At 33.1% G+C, this 24,583-nt stretch overlaps 1 protein-coding gene across 3 annotated transcripts in view; it reads right to left on the reverse strand.

The window, feature by feature from the left end:
- Positions 1-1,734: 1,734 nt before the first annotated feature.
- The window catches only part of LOC149412376 (frequenin-2), a 268,559-nt gene continuing 245,710 nt past the window's right edge, over positions 1,735-24,583 (reverse strand). For all 3 annotated transcript variants that reach the window (XM_089646180.1, XM_089646182.1, XM_089646181.1), the window contains 6 exons: positions 21,692-21,716; positions 17,531-17,579; positions 12,979-13,068; positions 11,722-11,800; positions 10,213-10,301; positions 1,735-8,154 (listed from right to left, as the gene is read on the reverse strand). In XM_089646180.1, the coding sequence (XP_089502306.1) occupies positions 7,987-8,154; positions 10,213-10,301; positions 11,722-11,800; positions 12,979-13,068; positions 17,531-17,579; positions 21,692-21,716 (500 nt within the window). In that variant the 3' untranslated portion in view covers positions 1,735-7,986. The remainder of the gene's footprint in view (positions 8,155-10,212; positions 10,302-11,721; positions 11,801-12,978; positions 13,069-17,530; positions 17,580-21,691; positions 21,717-24,583) is intronic.

Below are 24,583 nucleotides of genomic sequence, written 5' to 3' on the forward strand. Positions count from 1 at the left end.
CTAAATGCCTGTCATCTTTGGGGATATTGTGTGGAGGGTCATTTTAAGGAAAAGAAGAAGAGGACGTTCTGGGAAAGAAAAAGGTATGAGAAGTGGGTTGGATCTGGGGAAAAGTGTGCTCTGGAGCGACGCACGTATGAATCCATCCCTTCCATCGGTCTCCCTCAACTGGTATCTACCGATTCTGCCCACATCGCAGGTAGTGGGCGGATGTCAAGATGTACAAACCTCACCCCATGAACTCTCTGCTAAGTCACCAAAAATGGGTGAGTTATGGTAGATGTGATGGTTATCCAATGAATGGTTCCCGGAGCGGGGGTACTCGTATCCGCCTTCCGAATCGCCTCCTTAATAAATCATAGTTGAGATATTACGTTCTCTTTTATCTTTATGGAGAAAAGGCAATTCTGCATTAAGTATTAGCTCTGTCCTGCGAAGCCTGCCTCACATCACCTAAACAAGTGCAGCAAGTATCAAGCTATAGGGGAAATACAAAGGCTCGAAATATTATTACAGTAATAATTGATTTCGTTTTGCCCTTTGACTACATTTTTTGTTGTTGGTCGGGAACCGCCTCAAGCTCTAAGAGTGTTAACACGGCTGTAGGTGTTTGCAGTTATCATCTAAACCTTCAATATATGGCTATTTTGATTTAAAAAAATCATAAACATCCAACTTTATGCTTCAAATTTAACTTATTACAACATATCCATGACATTACCTCCTCAACCAGCTTCACACCTTTCACTGACCCCATTTTCCTTATGTTTCCTACACGTTTTTCTTACAATTTTTTTTTTCAGTAATTCATCTATCAAAAAAACTGCTACTCTTTTGTATGGAGTATTTTAAAATTGGAACATAAACTCCATAATTCACACCCTGTGAGTGTGCATTCCCAAATTTCTTACAGTATTTCTTTTGAGATTTGCAAATAATCTTGATAACCGGGAGCTCCGTTGAACCACATATACAGTACTGCTGTCGAGAGCTCCATTGTAACCACTTTTTCTGTTGTTGCTTAGTTTACCATAACGAGATATTGCAACAGAGCTATTAGCGGTATACCTACATCCATTTCCATCGCAGCGTTGAAACCGTCCACTTTATTGTGAATTTTGCTAAATATACAATGTACATAAAAAAATAAAACTTTCACTGGTTTTGTCTTTGTGCGCCGTCTCTGTGTATAACCGTCCACGTACTTTATATGATATTATGTTATCTTAATTAGGGCCAGTTGTTTCACAGAATTTCAAAAATTCATAAAATTTCAAAGTTAGTTTTGAAGTTTTAGAAAGTTCTATTAAAGTTATACCATTATAATAGTTATGTGACAGTAATTATGTAAATACAAAATTTGAAAAGAACCCCTACAGAACTTGTAATTTGATGAATTCAAATTCTGTTGAACAACTGGCTTTTTGTCGTTAAAAGATTTATATTAAGTTCGTAAGTTATCTATCCAAACGATACCAACATATAAATATAAATAATGTATTGAGTGAACCAACACATGAGAATCAGAATCCCTCAAGGAACAGTCCTAGGTCCAATATTATTTACCTTAATGTAATTGAAATGCCATCGATTCCGAAAACAGGAAAAATAATATCTTTCGCCGATGACACAGTCTTGATCATACAAAATAGTTCGTTTGTTATGAATCCCAAATAAAACCTAGGGAAAGGGGGAAGATAAAATGAAACAACACAATAAAGATTTGAATGCATATTTAATTGACAATTCTTAACACAAAAATAATTCAATTTTTATAATAAGATGATAATAAAAATACATTTTGCTTTGAATTATTTTTCATAATAATTCGTTATTGAAATGACTCTATTCATCGAAAAACTTTATTGTTTCAACGAATGTTTAGTAAAATGTTTATTATAATGAGATTTGATCAAAAGTATTGAAGTTATTTATGTAATTATAAGAAGAAAGTAGTTATTAGTAAATTGATGTATAACATTTGACTTTTAATCTTAACTAAAATCACCAGTGAGGAATGGAGGATAGATGAAGAATGGCAAATGTAAATAATGTAAAAAATAATAATCAGACGATCCTCACCCCCTAGGCACTAGTACTGTACTGTCATGGTCTAATTCTACTTTTATCAATGATTTCCGTAGTTTACGCTACCCACCTAAGGTACACATAGCAAGATTAAAATGAATAAAAAATGTTTATAAGTTACGTAACAAAGATATTATAAATGTGTTTATTGTCATGAAAGAACTATGACAATAGAATGATAAACCATCTAATATCCTCAATTCCAAACTTGTCGTGATAAAATAAACTTGTGAACACTTATTGACTTATAATTAACCAACCATTACTAAAATAACATTTCAGGATGCACATTTATAAGTATTGTTAAAATTAAAAAAAAAATCACTTGAGTTTATAATCAATATTAAAATATCGAATCGTTTAAAAGTGTATTAAATGAAATTTAAAAATTGAAGAACATCGTAAACATAACACTGGATATTAAAAACTGAAAGACGTCTTAAAACCTGTATGCTTTAGTTGTGTCGTAAATAGTGAATGTTAAAATCTTTTCACTTAAAAAATATTTTGTAAAATTCAATGAAAGTTCAATTCCCACCCCATAAAAATATGAAATATCAAAACCTGGGCTAATAGTGCATACCTACTTGAATTTCATTATTTCTTTAACGTATATTTTTATGGACAGAGAGAGTATTTTGTGTTATGTACGAACTCCGATTTGTTTTGCATTTGAATGAAAGCAGTTTATCAAATTGTTACAAGACACCTCTATGTTTTGTCTGAACACAAGCAATAAACATCAAACCTACCAAATTCCTCATACGTACGATCAAATTATGATTGGCATCTGTATTGAATTAGAATATTACGTTGTGCATTTTATACGGACCACTTTTAATGTGAAAACGTTTTTAAAAATGCTCCCCAATATTCCACAAAAGTTAGCTTTTGATGTCGTCAAATATTTAAATGTGTCTCGTGGCCCAAGGGTTGTGACGCCAAGTGGCGTGTATATTCTAAATATAGACAATTGTCCATTGCTTGTTAGTGCGCTTACGTCATTGAACGGGGAGAGAGGTTAGCCTTGAAATACAACCCGCGCGAGCAATAATCAGTCATAGATCCGCAACGGAAATGGTTACCCGAGTTATTTGTGCGTCGTATAGATCTTAAAAGTGAGCTGGCCAAAAAAGCATAAATTATTCTCGGTGACGAACGAAAGAAGTTTTTTACCCAAAAGAATAACAAGAGTGTAGAGTCAATTACCACCCCAATTACTTTGTATTTCACACTTCTCACTTGTCTATTCTCAAATTTTTATTATCCAAACACTCTGTGACGTCTGGCTAGCATGAACGGCCCAATTATTTTTGTTCTTCATTTAGTGTATACTTTGTTTCTCATATTCGTTTTTTTCGAAGATTTATTTCAATATATAATGTATGTACTTTCAATGCTCTAGAAAATTTATTAAAATTTATTATTTATTAACAGAACCGAATCAATCGTTCTTACATATGTAGAAATAAAATAAAAACTTGTCGAAATAAATTCAAAGTTTTATGTTTGTCAAAACATCGTTATTTGTTTTAAGTAACGTCAACATAATATATTATGTGCACCTTGCATTTATGAAAAACCTTTAGTATAAAGCGAAACTGAAAATTACCTTTCAGATAAGCATCGTATTAAGTAAATTTCGTCCTAGCATCCATTCCCAACGATAATTTTTCCAAAAGGGATGTAAATATTGCTCGCATATAAATATCATTTTTTTAACCATCTCTATAAATACTTCATCATATCTTGATAATAATAGATTATATTGTACATAATAAGGAATTCTACATTTTATGAACCTCAAGAGATTCATGTGAAATATTTACATCAATAAGAAGAGCACCCTTTGCTCTTTTGTTATTGATAAATTATACATTCAAGCAAAAATAATAGACTTATTTTAAGGTCTATATTATATAGTTATATGCTATATATAGTTATTATGCTACAATATAAATAGAAGACGATCAGTGAACATCTTTTTTTGAAGACATTTTATGTCAGAAACATGGGATTCGGAGGAAACAGACTACTTTTGTGATTATGTCAGATACATAGGATTTGGAGTCCAGCTGACTGTTTTTGCGATTATGTCAGAAATTTGAGATTCGGAGAGAAGCAGACAGCTTTTGCGATTATGTCGGAAACGTGGGATTTGGAAGGAAGCAGATAGCTTTTACAACACTTTGTCAGAAACAGGAGATTTGGAGGGAAGCAGACTGCTTTACGATTGTCAGTATTTTGAGATTCGGAGGGAAGCAGACTGCTTTTGCGATTATGTCGGAAACATGGGATTTGAAGGGAAGCAGACTGCTATTGCGATTACGTCAGAAACATGGGATTTAGACGGAATCAGACTGCTTTTGCGATTATGTCAGAAACGTGGGATTTGGAGGGAAGCAGACTACTTTTGGGATTATGTCAGAAACATGGAATTTGGAAGGAACCAAACTACTTTTGTGTTTATGGATTTAGGTATAGGTCCCGCAAACTGAAATCATAAACGCGGCTTCGGGAAAATATTTTTCGGGATGTAGATTCACCAGTTCCGGCTTTTAATACGATTTTCCGGACACCGTGTATAAATACACACAAAATATAAATATGTTTCATATGTAGGATAAACATCGGCCTGTGCCTCATAATTTACAACAATGAAGGAAATAATGTTTTTGATTAAAGTTGCATCTGATTTTTTATAACAAAGTAGAGATGTGAACAGGACCCAATAAATCATAATGAACGAATGAATTCTAATGATTATATTGATTTATTTTTGGGGTATAATGCCGTGTGTGCAGAAGATACATCTGCCCCGATGATGGATACTGTAATGTTGTCCGTAAAGTTGGCAAAAGAAGCAGGTAGCGAAACATGGCATAATACCCTAAACTAAATCATTATAATACTTTTGACCGTGAAAGTCGCAAATCCAAAATTAATAAAAGTTTTGTGGTTTGGTTTATCTATTTATCATTTTAATTTCATATTCCATATATTTTTAAACCTTAATTAAATCAAATTTCTTAATTTATTTAACAGCACACAATAATTAACAATGAAAATTTTCATCAGAATGTGTAATTTTTATTTATATATTATTAAGTATCTACTACATTAGATAAGAAACTTAGTTTGGCATTCAGAAGTATTTTTTTAAATTGTATGATACACAAACGAATGAGTTTCAAAGGGTTACAGAAAGATTAAAAAGAAAAACCAGTTTTTTTTTTAAGTCGAAGTAACAAATTTGACGTCAAAAGTGATTTGAAACTGACGTCATAAGCGATTTGATTGTGACTCTTTGATGACCGTTGGCTAAAGATTAAAATTGACGTCATAAGTGATTTGATTGTGAATCTTTGATGACGGTTGGCTAAAGGTGAAATAAAGCTCAAAGTATGTACATGGTAGCCGTTCATTATATTTTGTACAAGGACGTGCTTGTTTATACATTCATGCCTATGTCTTCGTTAGACTTGAGACAATGATACGATCAAATATTATGGAGTTTTGTGCCAAGGACGTGTTGTTGTCACAGAATTCTGTTCTCAAGAAGGTAGTTATAATAAAGTGTTTAGTTTCGTAGTTTAATTGCTAGCACATTCAAGGCGCCAATTCAGTTCCTTTATAATTATTATTCTGAATCAAAAACTTTTATTGTCATCTTAACCTGAAAATGTTAATTGTTGATAGTACGAAGCAGCAGTTAATTACTACGTGAGTTTTTCCCTATGTACACACCAGTGGCGTGCCGTGACTTTTATTTCGATTTTCATGGTATAAGAATTTGCAATACTAATGTTTTTGTTACAATATACTTATTGTTATCAAGTCTATTAAAAAAAATCATTTTATTTAATTTTTTTTTAAATATTGTTATTCATTAATTTTTAAAACGATTTTTTAGTCGTAATTGAATTCTGCTGTGTATTTGTGATTCACCTTTACAGTTGTTTTGCCTTCCAACGGCATTATCAAATTGACAAGGCTTCAATGAAGTTCACAGTTTGATAATACCTTCGGAAGGCGAAACATTTTTCACACGTTATATTAATTAGGTGCAAAGCAGGACATGTTCATAAATATGATGTTTAAAAAAAATGATAATGTTGTTTTTAGTTAAATATATAAAAAAAATTGTGTTACATACTGATTTCACATTTTTTTTACTGAAGTATAACACTTTTCGAGAGTTTTGATTTTGAATTCTTACCTTATTTGTATAAAAAAATGGTAGATTTTTTTTTATTTGTGGATAGTTTTGAAAATCAGAAAAAGTCATGGAACGCGCCTGTTACACAAATGTATTAAATAGAAGTACAGGAAGCAATGAATTACAGATCAGACAGGAATGTTTGGTAGATATATCTCACTCTTTGAGTACCTACATTCCCTTTTAAGATGATTGGTCATGGTTCCATACTCGACGTTTCCAAAAACCTGCACATTCTGCAGACCATCAAACACTTATCAATGTAAAATGCGCTATACCGTTTTAATGTGCAATGGGTAAGTGGGCATTTATATAAATAATGAACCAAAATTTTTGTCAGGATATTTTCATGTTGTTTTAAAATTATAAGTTAAATACATGGAATATATAATAATTAATTCAACCACTTTCACAATTTCATAGGACTTCGCTTACCTACACATCAATCTAATTTAAATCATGTAATTTATCACCCGAATGCCAAATATTTTTTTAATTATTTCTCAAAGACTGTTAAAAGAATTGTAGCCATTCTATGAACACACCGAAAGCCTTTATTTATGTATAAATTGCTAGCAAGTTTTGGTGTAAAACGATAGAATGCTCGCATAATTTTCGCAAGGAAGATCTTACAATAATCACGAAAAGGCCATTAATTGCACATATAATTTTCTTTAAAAGGCTTATACATTCAAACAAAGTTATTTTTAGCGCCACCTTTCTAAAAGTCAACGACCCGATTGTCATACTTCATAATTTAGTTTATTCCAAGTCTGTTTTGCATCTTTACTGAAGCCTTTTCCTCAGCAGCCCTAGGCAGTCTCTATAGCAAATGCGTTTTTCTTTAAAAAATAACATCAAATAAATATTATATGATACATTACTTTTCTTCTTTCGTAAGTTTCTATAAAAATATATTTATAACAATAATAAATCTGCAGAAAAAACTTCACTAAGCTCAAAGCTCAAAACTGTTTCAATTTAAGAGAAAGTGCTTTTAAATTTGAAGAACATTATTGTTTGCTCTCTGGAACATTTAATTTCCATAAAAAATATCTCATTATTCAAAACGGTTTACTTTACCGTGAAGTTTTTCAGCAGAAATTTTACTTTTAATAAAAAAATGTTAATATTGGATTCAGGGCAATGCTGTTCTAAGTCTCCGAAAAGACGCCCCTGCACCGGTGTAAGTTAATAAAGTTACTTATGAGGGTTGGAGCGCAGCTGGGAACCATTAATAATTAAAATAAAACTGTTGAGAGAGGTTATTAGCAAGAAAGGCAAAATCACAACCATATTTTAAATTCTACGCCTGGCATCTCCATTACGGCAAAATGCAATCCGTCCAGCAAAGGTTGAAGCAAAATGAATAACTTTTCCATGTATTTGAAATCCTATGAGCCATCGTTTCCAACGATCGTGGTTTTGTGTGATGTCATCTCTCATGTCTTTTGAAGCTACAGCATTATATCATAATTATATTTAAAATTGGCAAACCTTATTGTTTACTGTTAATCTAATCTCTAACATTGATCGAGTAACATTATATTAAGTGAATGAACTTATTTAAAATAATATTAAATCTGTAGCTAACGTTCAGTAATATGTTGACCAGATAATGAAGACATTGCAATGACTCATAGCTCGGGCGGGCGGGGGGAGGTGTGTGTGTAGGCGGTCTAGTCTCCGCCCAGAGATAGCGCCTGCACGATGCGCGGGTCCGCTTTGCTGCCCTCGCGGAACTCTTCCAGCGTGAGTCTGTCGTCGTGGTTCTTGTCCATCTGGTCGAAGATCTTGTCCACGCGTTTCTGAGGGGTGTTCTCGTCCTCGGCTTGTGGTTGTTGTCCCTGCAACGAGCGACAATTTTCAAATACCTATATTTAAATTTATATTTAGTTTTTTGATTGAATGAATAAATTAATGAAATGGAATCTTGGAAGTAGAAATAAACCCACTTCCCGACATCCGATCGAGCTGACACTTGGCAGATACATTGGTTGTGGATGACAATGCATTATATTAACTTTGGTTGCAATCACGTACACACGCGGACACGTATGCATTTCTCTGAAATGGGATGACATTACAGCAGTTTATACGAAATATATCTCGGTACCATCCAATTAGGCTTTTTTTCAGATTTGGCTTAAGTGGAGCGGAGTTCACTCAGTTTTGTTAGTCCCTGGGAAGGAAGACTCATTCTTTAGCCAAACCAAAAAAAAATTGTTACATTTTTAAATACTCAATATCTTATAAATAGATGTATTATAATAAAAAAAAAATTTACGGAATGTTTTTTTTGTGAGTAAATTAAAAAAAAATGATAGACAATGGATACAGGGCAAGCCAATTGAACTATGAGGCTTAACAAAGTTGAGGAGGGAAATGAAACGACTTTGAGGTACATGACCATTTAGATCTGGTCACTCAACCCATCTGCGACAATATATATATACCTATGAACATATATATATACCTTTGTAATAAGTATACCAAGCAACGTTTCAAAAATTTTTAAATAGCCAATTTCGAGAGCATGTAGAACACGGCGGAAGTTGCATTAGAGCTCGAATTCAAAGAATTCTAAACGCATTGCAATAAAGCAGGCTGGCATATTGAGTACTCGTTTATCCGTGAAGTTTAAAGTGTGTCGTTTTATTTTCTCGTGAGTTTGGTAAGCAGGCATCGTCTGTGGAAAGTTGCCCACGTCCGTAGTCGAGTGTTCTAACACGGGGTGTCTACTGTTTACTGATGCATAATGCAACGAGCGCTGGCTGTGTCGTGGGTAACTACAACAGCTATTTTGGCCCTGGCTACCTCTCATATAATATACTAAAATCCCGAAACCGTAACACAGATAATTTAAAGTGGACAAATGATCGCTCAAACGTCTTCTCAACCCCTAATCCTGGTTAAATAACGAAGCCTGACGTAACCTTGCATAATTGAACTTAAATTTAATTAACTAATACTTTTCATAATTGAAAAGGTATTTGAAATGGCTTTAGTCATGAAGCTTACAGAAAATAATAGATAGGCACTATCTAACTGTCACATTTCCTTTCGACGTAACTGGCTTTACAGATTTGGTCACAAAAAGCGCAATATTTCCCTTCAGAATGGTGTTCTTTCATCAGGGTATTATAAAATTTATGATTTTTGCATTTTTGTTTCGTGAAAGTACAGAGGCGTTAAAGTGTCCAGTAAAAATTATGTTTTTAAAAACACCTATTAGAATTTCACTTTCGTTTTCGATAATGAATTATTGCAAATTTTGGAAGCGTAAACTGCCACACTTCCCGACATCCGATTGAGCTGAAACTAGGTAGATAAACTCTTTGTCAATGACAAAGCATTCTATCAAGTTAGTGGCAATCGCACACGCGGACACTGAAATTCGGTGACATTAGAGTAGTTAATATAAGCAATAAATGTCGGGTTTATTGACTGGAGATTCGGCTCGTATAGTAGAGTTGTCGACTCTAGTTCCTGGGTAGGAAGGTTCAAAACTGAGTCATAAAAATTTGATAAAAGATGTATTTAAAAAATATTTTTTAGAGGTTAATTTTTTGTCATAGATTTTTACTTTATGTTTTAAGGTGGAATAGGTACGGAAAACATTGATTTTTTAAACTTTACAAATGCATAAGGCATTTAAGTTATTAACCAATATCACTTTCATGGAAATTTTATTAAATTCTCGATGTGAGATAAAACGAATTACAAATCCAAAATTTAAAAATAAGATTATCATTTTCATGGTCATGCCTTCGAGATCCCTAAATGAACGATATCTCAAAAAGAACCCTCCGTACATTGAAGTCCCAACCTAATACGTGTCCCATAAATAATCCAAGATCTTCATAAATATTCGAGGGTAAGCAAAAAAAGAACAGGTAACTTACCACCATTTGATAGATGGCGTCCACTATGTTATACATCTCGTCTCGCGTGATGAATCCGTCGTTATCCACGTCGTACAGCCTGAAGGCCCCTAGAAAAGAAACAACATTTTCACTGTCATCCATTATCCACATCCACTGATGTCCACTTTTTCCAAGATGTTTTAATTTGATTAGAAGGTAAAAACAACTGATATCACCATACGGACGTGTGAAGTTTATTACATAGATTTTATATCTTGGAAGATAATTTTTACACATATTTTACAATTAATTCATCTAATTACTTTAGAATTAATTAGAGTTGTGTTTTATGGAATATTCATGCACACCAAGGCTCCTTGCCACAATCCCAAAGTTGTTCGCAAATATTTTTCAAGATATGCAAATTCCAACGCTTCCATGGCTTAGAAATAGACCAAATATGTACCATATTGAAAATCTATTGTCTATTGTGAAGAATTAATTGAAGAAAAAAATAACAATTTATTGAGATAAAACGATAAAAGTTAAAGAGCTGCAAAAATTTTGGTGCACAGCTGACAAGGATTAAATTGCTTAAGTCACTCGATCGATTTTTGGCATATTGTGCCAAGTTTGTAAAAACGTTTTACACTAAGGGTCCAGTATCCGTGGGCTTGAATATTTCCAAAATTCAAAATACTACATAAATAAGAACAAAAATATATTCAAATAAATTATCGTCTCTATACTCCCCACTAATTTACTAAGACCGTTCATTTCCTAGAACTCAGACAGGCCAAAGAAATTAATTTTCTACCTGTGAAAGAATTTAGATTTTTTGGAAACGCTACGTCAATTTCAGTAGAATCAATGAAAAATTGCTCTAATTTGGGCACAATGACACGCTCACCGAACACTTCTGTCGACAATCTCTTCAGTGTCCACATCATATTATGGGATAAGATCAATACAGAAATTGGGTTTTACAAACTATATAATATTCAATAATCAAAAACTTTGATGGTCAGCGCCATTTTAAATTTTGATTGCCATCAAATCGACTTTCAGTATAATTTTGTTTTTAGACATAAATGCCGAATCTCGGCCTGATTAAGCTTTTGATCGAATTGTGATTAGCTGTCAAGAACAACGGTCACTTTTTTATACATCTCAGCTGATCACTACTTGATAAAAAAGCTAAAAAGATCGAGAATCGATGTTTATGCTAAATATCAAAATGCTGAAAGCCATTTAATAGCAATCAAAAGAAAGGGAGTTTGAAGCACCTCAACCTGAGTCTGCAACCGAATCAGACCTTAGGTGTGGGTAAGTTCAGTAAGCGAGGATTCAAATCCCTCGCAGTGGAAATATACCTAATTGAACCCTATTTTTTTGATTAACCTACCATCATTATAAGCGGAATGTGTATAAGACTTGCGTAATGGAGGCAGCAGTCAGCCAATGAATTGAAATCACGACGCCCGTGTGGGAGCCTGACGCATTTGGCAAGTTAGCCACTGACCGGTCTATAAATATTATAACACTCACAATGTAATTTCTCGTCCAGGTTTCCTCTTGATGTTACGGAAAGTGCCCTAATGAATTCTTCAAATTCTATCGAGCCATCCTGCGAAAGGAATAATGATTGATTAGTAAAATTAAGTGCTTTCCTATATAAACCACTGTTGATGAAAATAAAGCGCGTTCCTATATAAACAATTGTTCAGGAAAATAAAGCGCAGTCCTATATAAACCATTGTTGGTGAATCAATAGTGGGTGCTGGGATCTAAAAAGGTCATATGAACAATTATATGGCTGACCGATTACACTACGCGCATCATGGATTGGCCTATTTCATCATATCGCTCGTATGCTGAAAAAGGCTAAGCCACGAGAAAATAGCGCGCTTATAGCGTGGTCTGTCACAGGTTTGAACGATATAGAGTAGATGATGTCATAAAAGATTGTGGTAAAAGCTTAGCGGGTACAAATAATATAATGCAGCACTCTCAAAAATATGCAATACAAAAATACAAACTCAAAACCTGAACATTTTAAACCACTGGTTATCGGCCCGGCAGTGTTTGATCAAATTTCAAGGTAGGTTGTTCAATCAACCGTCAAGTTTAATGGTCATTTGGAAAGCTGATGAGCCGAGAAATGGGTTTTAACGGGGACCGTTACTTGTAATGGAAAATGGCGACATTTTAAAACAAGGCATTTGTTACGATGTTAAAAGCGACGAGGTTTCATACAACTAGGCCTAGCAGTGGTACAACAATAATCATCACAACAGTATTAATCAGAATGACTATTAATATAAGCAAATAATACAACTGAAAACCTATATGAGGTGTTTAAATATATTATTTTTTCTTGGCAACTCACATAATAACCACAAGTTGCAAGAACTCTTGTCATAGCCATATTTTAAAATCAGTAGCGGCACGTTATTATTGGACCGCCCGTGCCTTTTCCAAGAGACATGCCAGGCAATACGGGATATAAATGGATAGGACCATGGTAACCTATAGTTTATGGTTATTGAGTTAAACACTTAAGTTTTGGAGGCCACTACGCGTCTTGGTCCGCTAAAAGATATGGTTCCTGTTACGACAAACACCTTGAAAAATCTAGTTTCAGTCAGCTTTTTACGACGAACATATTTCCAAGTACAATTGGATAGGTATCTAACAGCATTCACCAACTAAAATGTACATTTTCTAAGTTCAAATAGTAACAAATTATTCGGTTTCTACTTTTTATAATATTTTTTGAACATGCAAATAATTTGATTTACTTACATTGTTTTCATCAAAAACTCTGAATACAAGTGATGCGAATTTGCTAGGGTCGCCTTGTGGAAAGAATTGTTTGTAGATCTTTATGAAACCCTGAAAAATAAACATGTATTAGTTTTGTAACTTGCTATAGGATTGAAAATATTGGTTATAAGTGCGTGATGTGAAATATTACTGCATAAAGTAATGTATTTCTAAATTGGAACCGATTAATTCAGACAAGCGATGAAGTAGGTACCAACATTATTTTATTAATAATTTACTCATTATTTGAAATGTGTGGGTGTTTTGTTTAATTGTTTGATAGACCTAAATCTGAATCACTAATGATTTTAAAGTTTACTAACGTTGTCCATTCGAAAGATAATTCTGATCGTCTCTCTAATAATTATTTGTAATAATATGGTAACTATCCGGGATCGCTGGCCCGGATTAATATGATTTTTTTAAATAAAACCTTTTGATTCACCTTCATTACTATAAAAGGAAACTCTCCGCGTTTGGGATTTTTTTCAATATTAACATTGTAATATTTTTTAAATATTTTTGTATGCAAAAAAACCTAACATAACTTAACCTAACCTAGCCTAACATAAAGTATCATAACCTAACCTAAACTATACTGACCTAACCTAACCTATAATAACCTAACCTTTTTACAAAACTTCTTTATTCATAAAACATGCCTTCCTAATTTGCATAGAGTCAATGGTAATAACGTCTCTTCTAGCCACTCGTATGGTATCAGGAATATCAATATACGAAAATACCATCAACAGAAATTTTTTTGGCTCATTCGATGGGAATTTTTATTTTACGTAATTAAAAATAATGTTTTTCCCAAAAGCAGACAGTTTTATTTTGTAGTAATTAAAGTGAATCAAAAGGTTTTATTAAAAAAATCGTATTTAGTGTGACCAGCGATCCCGAATAATTACAAAAAATATAATTATATTACAAGTTAAATTGACAATTAGTATTTGTTTTTTCTAGGAAAATATTTCATAAATACTTTAAGCTTCATGAATCCTAGGGGCCGTTCAAGTATTACGTAAGCAGATTTATTACAATTATTTACCCCCTCTTCCCCCTTGTCACCAAAAGTAAGCAAAGCTCTTACCCCCCCCCTTCCTCCCATGCTTACGTGTAATTGGTACCTATATGCATTTTTCTGTTAATGTATTCTGTTTTTTAAGCGAGTACCTAAATGTATTAATTATTTGTGGGAATCCCCGAATATGTATTCGGTTTTCAAACATAGACAATGTGTGGGTTGCCAATGTGTAAAAAAAATAACTACTGCTGAGCAGTGCTGACGTAATCACAATCTCGACCCCCCCACCCCCCCATGTCATCACAAATAAGCAAAGCAAAGACCCCCCTGCCCCCTATAGTGCTTAGATAATATTTGAAAGGACCCCTATAATATTAATTGTAACATCCCGTGATTTTTCACGGAACCGTGATAGATGTTAATATAGCAAGTAATATAAGAATGCATCATTGTGGTGAATATATTTTTTACGATATTATCTTTTTTTTTAAATTCTTTATTTTGGTTTTCACACATTAGGGGTGATCTTAGCCATACACAATTAACATAAAACATAACATAACATACTCAACATAAACGGTACAGAGCTGGTAACAGTAGGTTATTAGTAGGATATTAACTTAATAAATGAGTTATGCAGCATTGTAGTTGGGCCTTTCAAAGAGATAAGGCCTGCCTCAGAATGTCGCGGCTCAAATTATTAGGCGGCTAAAAGAAGTAAACCAGAAAGCAGGCACAATCAAAAGTTGAATCTAAAATTGAGTGAGTTGGAATTAACACATTTGTAAAATTGTAAAACTAAATAGTGTAACAAAAATTCAACAGAACTCTCTATGATAACTTGTGTTGTACCTGCTTATATCGTTCATGCTCAGATTATTATGTTATGTACTTTACACTTATTATTAAACTGTCAAATAACTTAAATATATTCATGTAAAAGCCTTCAAGATGTGAAAATTAAAAAAAATATAATTAAGTGTCCCGGAAAGACAAGGGTCCTGGGTTCGAGTCCCAGATGTGACCGTATCCTTTTCTGATTTTTCTGTTTGAGATTTTCGTTTAGAAATCGCTAATATTGTCTTCAATAATTAAAAAAAATATAGTTTGGAAACAAGCTCGAATATTTGCTATCCCGATTTTTGATATGTAGTTAAGTTTTTTTACGCAGCCAGCAATTTTAAAATAGGACTAGTAATTCGTAATTACGAATTACTAGTTAAACATCTAATTAGATGTTCTTTTCGAGGACCGAATGGTGACATAACAATGAGAGTTGCCTGTATACTGTCAGATTAATTTATTGACAAATCGCGGAGAGTGGGAAGGTCTTCCCGCGCTCCTCGAAATTGGTTTGTTCCCCTTTACCTATTGGCATGTCTATTAATTTGAATGTCTATGACGTGAGAGTAAGAAATCCAATTTCAAAGACCCACAGGGGATGCAGCAAAAAAATTTAGGTTCGAAGCAACCGCAAGCGGCGTTTCGCGCCATTTGCTGTTACTTCGTTCCTTTCCCATAATTAGAGGCTCAGTTTGCGTTTCGGCTCGCAAATGTATTCGCGCCATAAGATAACGTTTCCAAAGAAGATTAGTTTTCGGAACCACTCTATTTTCTTAAATTTTATACAATGAATTGTCCCTGGCAAAAAATGAAGGTTCATTGCTGGCAGTTCTAAGCCAATTCATAATTGAACGGAAGCGGAAAGACTAAATGGAAATGCCAGGGAACGTCAACGGAAACCGCGGCAGAACATTTCACAATGAACTCTGTACCAGGGATTTCAAGCTTCTGATTAAAATGTTATGAAATCTATTTGACATGTAAAATGTTCAATTATTTAGCTGCCACTATTCATGAAAATGAACCCCCGAAAAAAATATCATAAAAATGTATTTTATTTATCAATCAGGGTGTCCGGGGGTAAAGTGCGCTAAATTTTGGGATGATTCTACATGAGAGTACAAGTAAAAAATAAAAATAACTTTATTCGAAATTCCAACTTTTAAAGGTAGTTTTTAGGTAAAATGTTGAAGTATTTGTATGTGAAAAATAAGTCAGAATTTCGAAAAAATTTATTCATCTTTTTTTCTTCTACTATCAAATAGAATCACCTCTCGAATTAATCGTGATTTATCCCCGGATACTCTGTACAAATTCGATCAAATTTCTTAGTAAAAAAATGTACATTTTATATATTCAGATATAAAATATTTCAAAGTGAAAATAACATTAAAAAATGTACATTTCAATTTTCAGATAAAAGTGATACTATTTCCTAATAAAAATAATACGAAAATGCTTATTTTATTTATTAGATAAAGAGATCTTATTTCCGCGTAAAATTATAAAAAAAATGTATATTTTACTTCTCCGTTAAAAGCGATCTTATTTCTTGCTCGCACAATTTTCAATACATATTATTTTTTCTCCGTGGCTATCTACCCATTCATGCCAACGCGACAAAAGAAAGGTCTCTGCAGCATGTTGATTTTTGTTTTCTTATACCGAAACGTTACAGGCGTTTTCCTAAAAAAAATAGGAAAGATGTTTAACACAGGGTTGTTAGGCTATTCGAGATGTTTATTTCATTTCTCACACGAGGGGTTCTTTGAAGTGTGTGCCTAATACAAAAGTAGGGATAAGTAGAAAAAAGTGTCACGGCTACAGAAGGTATAGATAGAACTAAGAGGGATACTCTTGCTTGATAGAGTCTCAAGTTGTTGATATGATAAACAGGAAACGTGTCAGAATTGATGGCTTAGAGCAAGGGAATTCTGTATTTGAGTTTCATAGAGGATGTTTTCCGTTCTCCCTGAAAGCTGCAATTAGGAACTTGAGTAAAAAATATTATAATTTTTTTTTTAAATATATGCATTCATTCAGAAAAAAAACGCTGATTCTGAACATATAAGTTATATTACATTTTTAATGTTGCGTATAGTTAATGAATCGTAATTTAAAAATGATTAAAATCGTAAAAGATTTATTTTATTTTTAATTTTTTTTTTCGAAGGATGCCAACACTTCGGGGTGTAACATTATATATTAAATGAAAAAAACTCATCTTGTAATACACCACTTTAAAAAAAAAGTAAAAAGCTGTGTATTAAAAAGTTTGTTTTTCCATTTAATATGTAATGTAAAACATTTAAACGCTTTGTAATTGGTCGGTGGTGTCGGTCAGTGTGGCCGCGTGCAATACAGCGTGAATGAGGGATATTTTTAATCTTGTTAATTATTTATTTAGGATTTGTTGATTTCATACCGACCCGTATTGGAATGGCCTTACTGTTAACCAACAAAACGTCACATGTACCCGCCAGAGATTTCGATCGATTTGGCGGGATTTGAAAAAATCAAATTTAAAAAAAAATTGTTTGGAGAATGTGAAAAAAATTAATTTTAAAAAATATCGAAAAGTTAAAAGGTAGAATTCCTTATTATCCTGACGAGTGCACAATGTAATGTCATTATAAATCTGATGAAAGAAGTAGTTACCTGTTCCGTGAGTAGTCCATTGGGGCAGTCCTTCAGGAAACCTTTATGCCTGCAAATATAAAACAAAATATTATATCATCAACACTTCTTAATACAATTTTAACAAATCACCATCTTTCGGTTTCAGTGCTACTCCTATTGCCGCAAGCTCGGCTCAATTCAGCCGACGGCTTTAGAGTTGAGTTTGCAGCTAGGAAAAGTTTGAGAGTTGAACTTGAACTAGAGGTGAGCAAGCAAACTATGAAAGTTTTGGAGCGGAAGCTCGAGGAACGACCGGACAAACAAGGTCTAACACGCCGACCGTTGCAGAGTGAGTACACGTATTATTACGAAGGTAATACTTATCAATACTTTAAATTGATGATTTTCAGTAAAACAAAACCTTTACATGGATAAAGACGATATAAATTGAACATTTCAATGAAAAAGAAGAAATTACATAAAAAATAGGTTGTTTCACTTTTCCGACAAAATTATTCGAAGTTAAAATGACCGAAGGAAAGTAAGACTGATTAGCTGAGTTGGTAGAGCAGCACCCCGATAAGGCGGAGGTCTAGGTTCGTGCCCTAGATGTAACCGTATCATTCGATCTTTAATTGTTTAAATTTAAAAAAAAAACTTATCCTAATGGATAGTACCTGTACTATTAAATTTAAATCGATTATCCGTTGGATACAAAGATAGATTTTTTCAAAATAAATTTTTATTCTCTCTTTAAGGAAAACAGAATACTCGTTGTGAATAATTTAGAACCGTGAATAGATTTGCAGATAAATTACTTTATGTTGGGTTCGTTCAAAGAGTATTCCATTGTATCTGAGTTTGGAGGAAACTGTTTTGAATCTATGACTTTAAAGTCATAGGTACATCTCCGGCATTATTGCTTTTGTATTACTACAAAGTCAAAAATTGCAAGGAGACGCTCACGTCACTCTTTACCGATGTTCTCTAGCGCAGAGCACACATTAAGTTCCTGGGCGAATTCTGTATACGTATGGCGTATTTGTATATTTATGAACTTAAGGCGATGCATTACGTCGTGTAATATTTTAAATTGAGCCGCTCTCAATAACAACCCTTACGTAGATGGCGATAAGGTTTAAATTCCCGCTTAACACCATCCGCCTGTTTTGATTTATGCAAGAAAAAAACATGGCCAAAAAGTGACTTTTATTTTATTTTGTGGATGTTCAGGCATAAATATTTAATTTTTTTTCAATAATTTTATAAATAACTTAATTTGCCACATCATACAATAAAATCATAACCGAAAATGGTTTCGTAAGTAGGAGATTTTAAACTATAAAGCAGTTTTCATAGGCTTCTACATGATTTTTTTCTGGGCTTATAAAAAGACTTATCTAAAAAATACTCAATCATTTTAAAGGCCAAGATGTATTCTACTCGCAGTATTTAATTAAAGCATCAAATTTTCAAACCAAAAACACATGATTTTGAATTACTACGTATGGCTTCGCCTTAAGTGATTTCCACCGCTCAACATACCTAGTCTAATTATCTAGGGTTTAGTGTGAAAAATGAGATAAATTTTTACTTGTTTAAATATGTAAATTTGTAATATTTTTCGCAACATTCTCTAAAGTGTACAATTGTATGTCGTATGACACATAATTGTTCAATGTTGCATATCCACCTCAATTGAAAGTCAAAGTTTCGGATAGTCTTGCAGTATCCTTCATCAGAGTAGATATGATGCCTACACCAAGCATGTCTGAAACGTTGGTTCAAGAAAAACAGAAAGCAAAAACGGGTCGATAACAGAAAAGTATCTAGGTCAACATGATACAGTTGACCAAGAGAATTGTAAATCAAATTCAAAGAATACAAAAAATATACACTGAGAACATTTGCTCATCTGTTTAATCGCCCTTACTAATACACAGATTAAACACGAAGTCTGAAAAGAAGAGAGAACATTTTCTTTATTGCATAATCGTTAAAAGTTCGATACGAATTATATTGCTAGCGAAGACTTAACGGAACGTCGTTGTTTCATCTTACTTTCGCGAAGTTTTGTTCATTTCCAATTTAGTCCATTGCAAAAAGGCTACGTCGCGTCGTGTCGTCATAGGTACATATTGCACGAGCTGAATCAAAGTATTGGAATATTTGGCAAGAAAGAACTGCAAGCTTCTAGACTGGGATCCATTCATCATTCATGCTATGCCATTCATTTAATTTAATTTTCTTATAGCATGAAAATCCTTTCGGAATGAGTAGGATTTACCAAACTGTGGCTCGGTCTCTTACAGTCGACTTTTTGAATTGTACTTTTTCCTTTTTATGTGATCACCGCTAAAGAGTCCCAACTGCTTCCAGTCAGTATAATTAAGAAAATGAATATCTGTTATCACACATTTTACGATGCCGAATCCTTTGAGGCTTATCTCGCACGTTGAGTCATCTTGATAAGAATTTAAATCACCGTGCACGTGTCATATTACCATTTCGAGGACGAATTACTCGCACGACGAAACCTTAGTAATTAATTCATTATAATATTTCTGTTTAGATATAAGAATAATAGCTCTACATTAACACGTGTAGAAACTGTTTAATTTTAACCAATAATTACGCAAACAACTGGCCCAATCAATGAGTTGTCCGACGACATTCGCGAAGTTGTGTTTCAATTGCAAATCCTTCCCTAAGCTACCCCCGAGAGGAAACCGACATTTTACAGTCGATGTCAATGGCGTAGGTGTCCAGTACATATATTATGTTTCTAAAACTATTAACACACACGACGAGTCGCTAAAACCAATAATTATAGATTGCAATGTAAATTCTGAATTTACAGTTATTGTTTATTAGTTGTTCTATTTTTTGTTGGTTTATATTTTCTCTACTTCTAAATAATAGAATTTTTTACTTTTTATTTGAATAGGAAATTATGCATGCATAAAAATGAATACATTACAGTAGTACCAAATTACAGAGTCTAGCATATATTTTCGTACTTACTAAAAAAATAAAAAACATTTTATTTTTTTAGAATTGTTGGGTCTTTTTTAAAAAGTAAACTTTTAAAATAAAATATATGCATTAATCGGTATCAACTACATAAATATTAAAAAAAATAATGTATGAAATACGTAACAAAAGGAGGCTTATTTTTGCACTAAAGGAAAGAATATGCATAACGCATAATTATGTTAGTATGAAAATGCGTTTTATCCTTGAACTGAAAATCTGAGAATCTGAGAATCCATGCATTAATGTCTTGATACCTTTACAACACTGGCCTTCATGCATTGTGTGCTTTTTGTCAAAGCCCTTAGACATAGTCGCATATTTGTACGTTCAGACAACATTCCTTAAGATGGCATTAGCCCCGAGGGAAATCACTGAGCTTCGTAGGGTTCATAAAAAAACGGTTTCTAAAAAAAAATTCTCAACTTACGAATTTAAAACTTTAATGTTATTTCAAAGAGTCATTCATTATTCATGAACGAACAAATTCTAATACTTAGCTACTTTAAAATGGGAAGCCGATTACGATCTAAAGATCATTTATAGTTGAAATACTTAACGTTCAGTCCAACGGGACAATCAGGTAACGGGTCAATATTAGGATTTTAAGGGTTACTATCAAACACGAAATCGTCCGGATGTGTAAGACCAACGGTCGCTCCAGGTATTAAAGCAAATAAGTGGCCTCTCAGATATAAAAACACCTTCGACAACTATTCTCATAATGGGCAGCCATTAGAGGAATTACCTTTTTTAATACTTGCGTTCTTTCGAGGGAGTTTTAAAAAAAAATTTTTTACGAGTTTTAATATATGTATAATGTTCTCACAAAAATGCATTAACTACTCTAGTGATAGCTACCCATTTGAATAGCTATAGGTGGGTAATTTTTATGAATTAAAATTAATTTATTTTTAACTTCCCGCAATCAGTAAACATGGTAAAAAAATATTAACATTTCGGTGAAATTAATAATAACGGTATGTATTACAGAATAAAGAGAGTAAATTTAATAACTTGAAAAATAAATCACTTAGGCAATATAAACAAAGTGACGGGTTTGTGCCTCCGAGAGTTGTCAAGATTAATGTGTTTATACCCAGTAAAATCTCCCGGACATTTTTTATGAAAATTATGAACTCATAATTAAGGCTTTTTTGTACTTACCATTGTCGAATCTCCTTTTCCGTGACTGGAACAAAAAGAAAATACGAAATTGTAATTAAATTTGGAAGCACACATTAATTGGCAGGGACGTATACAATATTAGAGAGTACTTCATAAAATATATATTTAATACGAGTTGTGTATTAGGAAATATAGTTCATGATTATTAATTTTTTATACTAATCGAACCATAATTATGAACCTAATAAGAAAACACACAAACTATTAAAAAAACATTTTATTTGTGCGACCGGGACCTGATTATATAGCTATCTAATCTTGTGTCCAATCAAATGAGCTACAGTTACAAGATTTAGATCTTACGTATTTCTCCACATTTATTTTGTTATCAAATTGATTTAAAACCAATGGGCTGGAGAGAGTCCATGAGATCAAGTCCCAATAGAAGTGAATAATTCAATATCATTAAAACTCACTTGTTTTGCAGCAAATCAAATGTAACATGGTCATTAAATGGCCACTCAGCGCCATTTATTTTACATTTGAAAGGTTCCCCTTAAATGCCGATTCTAAATTCGTTTCAGCTTTTGAACAAATTGCAACAAGCATAAGAGGACAACTATCATGTTGTTAAACTTGTCAGATTATCAAAATTTGGTAGAAATCTGAATTTCACCAAGAATTTGCGATAAACGGAGTCCTTTCAAATGTAAAAAAATGGCGCTGAATGGCCATTGATGACAATGTTACATTTGAATTTCTGCGAAACAACTGGGCCTGACAACAAAATAACAACATGACAACAAAATAAAGAATAACACAATATGGCGTATTTCGTGATCCAAATATAAGCCCAATCCAATATTTCCATACAAAACTGTTTTTGAAATTGAAATAGTACAGAGATCTATGATGCAAGGCGTATGTGAGACGAAACACTGGGCACTATACCAATTTTGGAAATTAAAAGTTCACTTAACTTTAATAATTCTACGCATTACACATGAATATTTTACATAACCGAAAATAGCATGATTAATATTTATTTGTTCAAAATCACAACAAAATGGCGCAGCATTCATACAGCTTTATAGAACTGTTGATAAAATGTTAGTAGGTAGGTACAAATGTTACGTTAAGGGAGAAGGGAAATTAAAAAAAAAACACACGGAAATATAAAAAAGTTGTGAGATAGAGAAGATTTTTTCTAGCTTTCACAGTTCAAAGGTCTTTCAGGTCATTATTTCAAATTATGGAGAGGAAAGGCGAACTTTTTAATCAATTTTATTAAGACGAAACAATACCCTAACATTAAGTCGGAATCATAACGACGTATGTGAAGAAGGCGTAAACAAAAATATTCAGCACGTGGCCCGGCGTACTGGATGGACAGACGGTTGAATTTGCCCTAACAGGCCTAAACAATTGATCTTTTTGCGGGGTTCATATTAATTAATTTTTCTAAAAATATTACCAACATCCAATTGAAGTACAACTAATTCATCATCTACAAATATTATAATGGTAAGGTAGTGTTTATATTATACATATAAATATTTAAAATCCGTGGGTATCAGTGTGAAATAAATTATATAGTTACGAATTCGTCAGAAATAATTAAAATATGAACCTTGAGCAAACCCCCGTTAGAGTCGTGTATCGCCTTAAAATGGGCAAAATTTATAATTATATTTAAGATTGGAGGCTAGCTCAGACATAGGAGAGATCTGATACGGTGTTGAACGGAGGGAAGGCAATTTTAGATAAGTCTCGATAGAATTTTTGCTTCGCTTTCAGTAGTTTGAATTGAAAAAATCACTTTCTCTATCGTTATTATCGCTACCGATATCCATTAGGTAGTTTTTCATAATCACACCTTGTGTAGCTAATTTATCAAAATTGTTTTAAATTATGTATATTGTTATACAATTTTTTTGGTCTTCATTTTTCAATTTCGTTATTTTATTGTTCAATGATATAAATCTTTTAATCCTGTCATGTAATTATTATAACGCTAATAAATAAAATTTAAAAAAGATGTAAGAGAAGATATTTTCTTACAGAGCGACAACCAAACAAATTATGATCTAATGCTCCCACTTTTGAATCATAGGAACTACGATTTGGAGAGTCAAGCGCTTGAAATTTCTTATATAGAAAGAGAGTGAAATCGTTGTTACCATCATTTTGATGGGATAGCCCTTTGTATAAAAGGGCTACTCCACGCTCCCCAAGGCTTCTTTGAATTGACTATCAATGTGCAAATACTCTGCCCAAACATTGCGGGATCTGTCTTTGAGGATGGCAATTTTTCTATGTCAGATAGGGGGATGTGGTTAGTGAGGGTGACAGGGGAGTTGGACACTCCTTGTTTTGCCAAGGATAAAATTGTTACCCACGGTGCCAACATGTCCTGGAATCGAAAACGTGCAAAGTGTTTATCAGGGTAAAGAAGAGGAATCGATTTAATTTTTTGTAGGGAACTGAGAGAGTCAGAAAAGAAGAAACAATGGAATGTTAGCAAATATTTAAAGTTATAACACACATTGGTTTGAAATTTAATGAAATATTCTGTCATTTAATTTATCATGATATTGGAGTCTATATATGGGAGTCTGGCAATTTGGAACCATCGGTAAATAAAAGAGAAGAGTTGGATCATTCGGATGAAATAATGTCTAACAAATAAGGACTTTCCTTAAATTGTACAGGAGTTGATTCAATGATGGCCAATTTGAACAATGAATCAAAGTGACGCTCCTTCAGCAAAATCAGATAAATATAATATCATTTAATCAGAATGAAGTCCAGCCCCTTTTTATGTGGCGTCATCACCCACAGCAAAGTTAAGTATGCCGATCTGTATGTAGTTGTATTTAGAGAGTTCAGTGCAAAATGTATTACCCCCCAATGAAGTATATTTGAATGTGA

The sequence above is a fragment of the Hesperophylax consimilis genome, chromosome 23 (genome assembly GCF_061612785.1).
Source record: "Hesperophylax consimilis isolate HC1 chromosome 23, BYU_Hcon_1.0, whole genome shotgun sequence".
NCBI classification, from domain to species: Eukaryota; Metazoa; Arthropoda; class Insecta; order Trichoptera; family Limnephilidae; genus Hesperophylax; species Hesperophylax consimilis.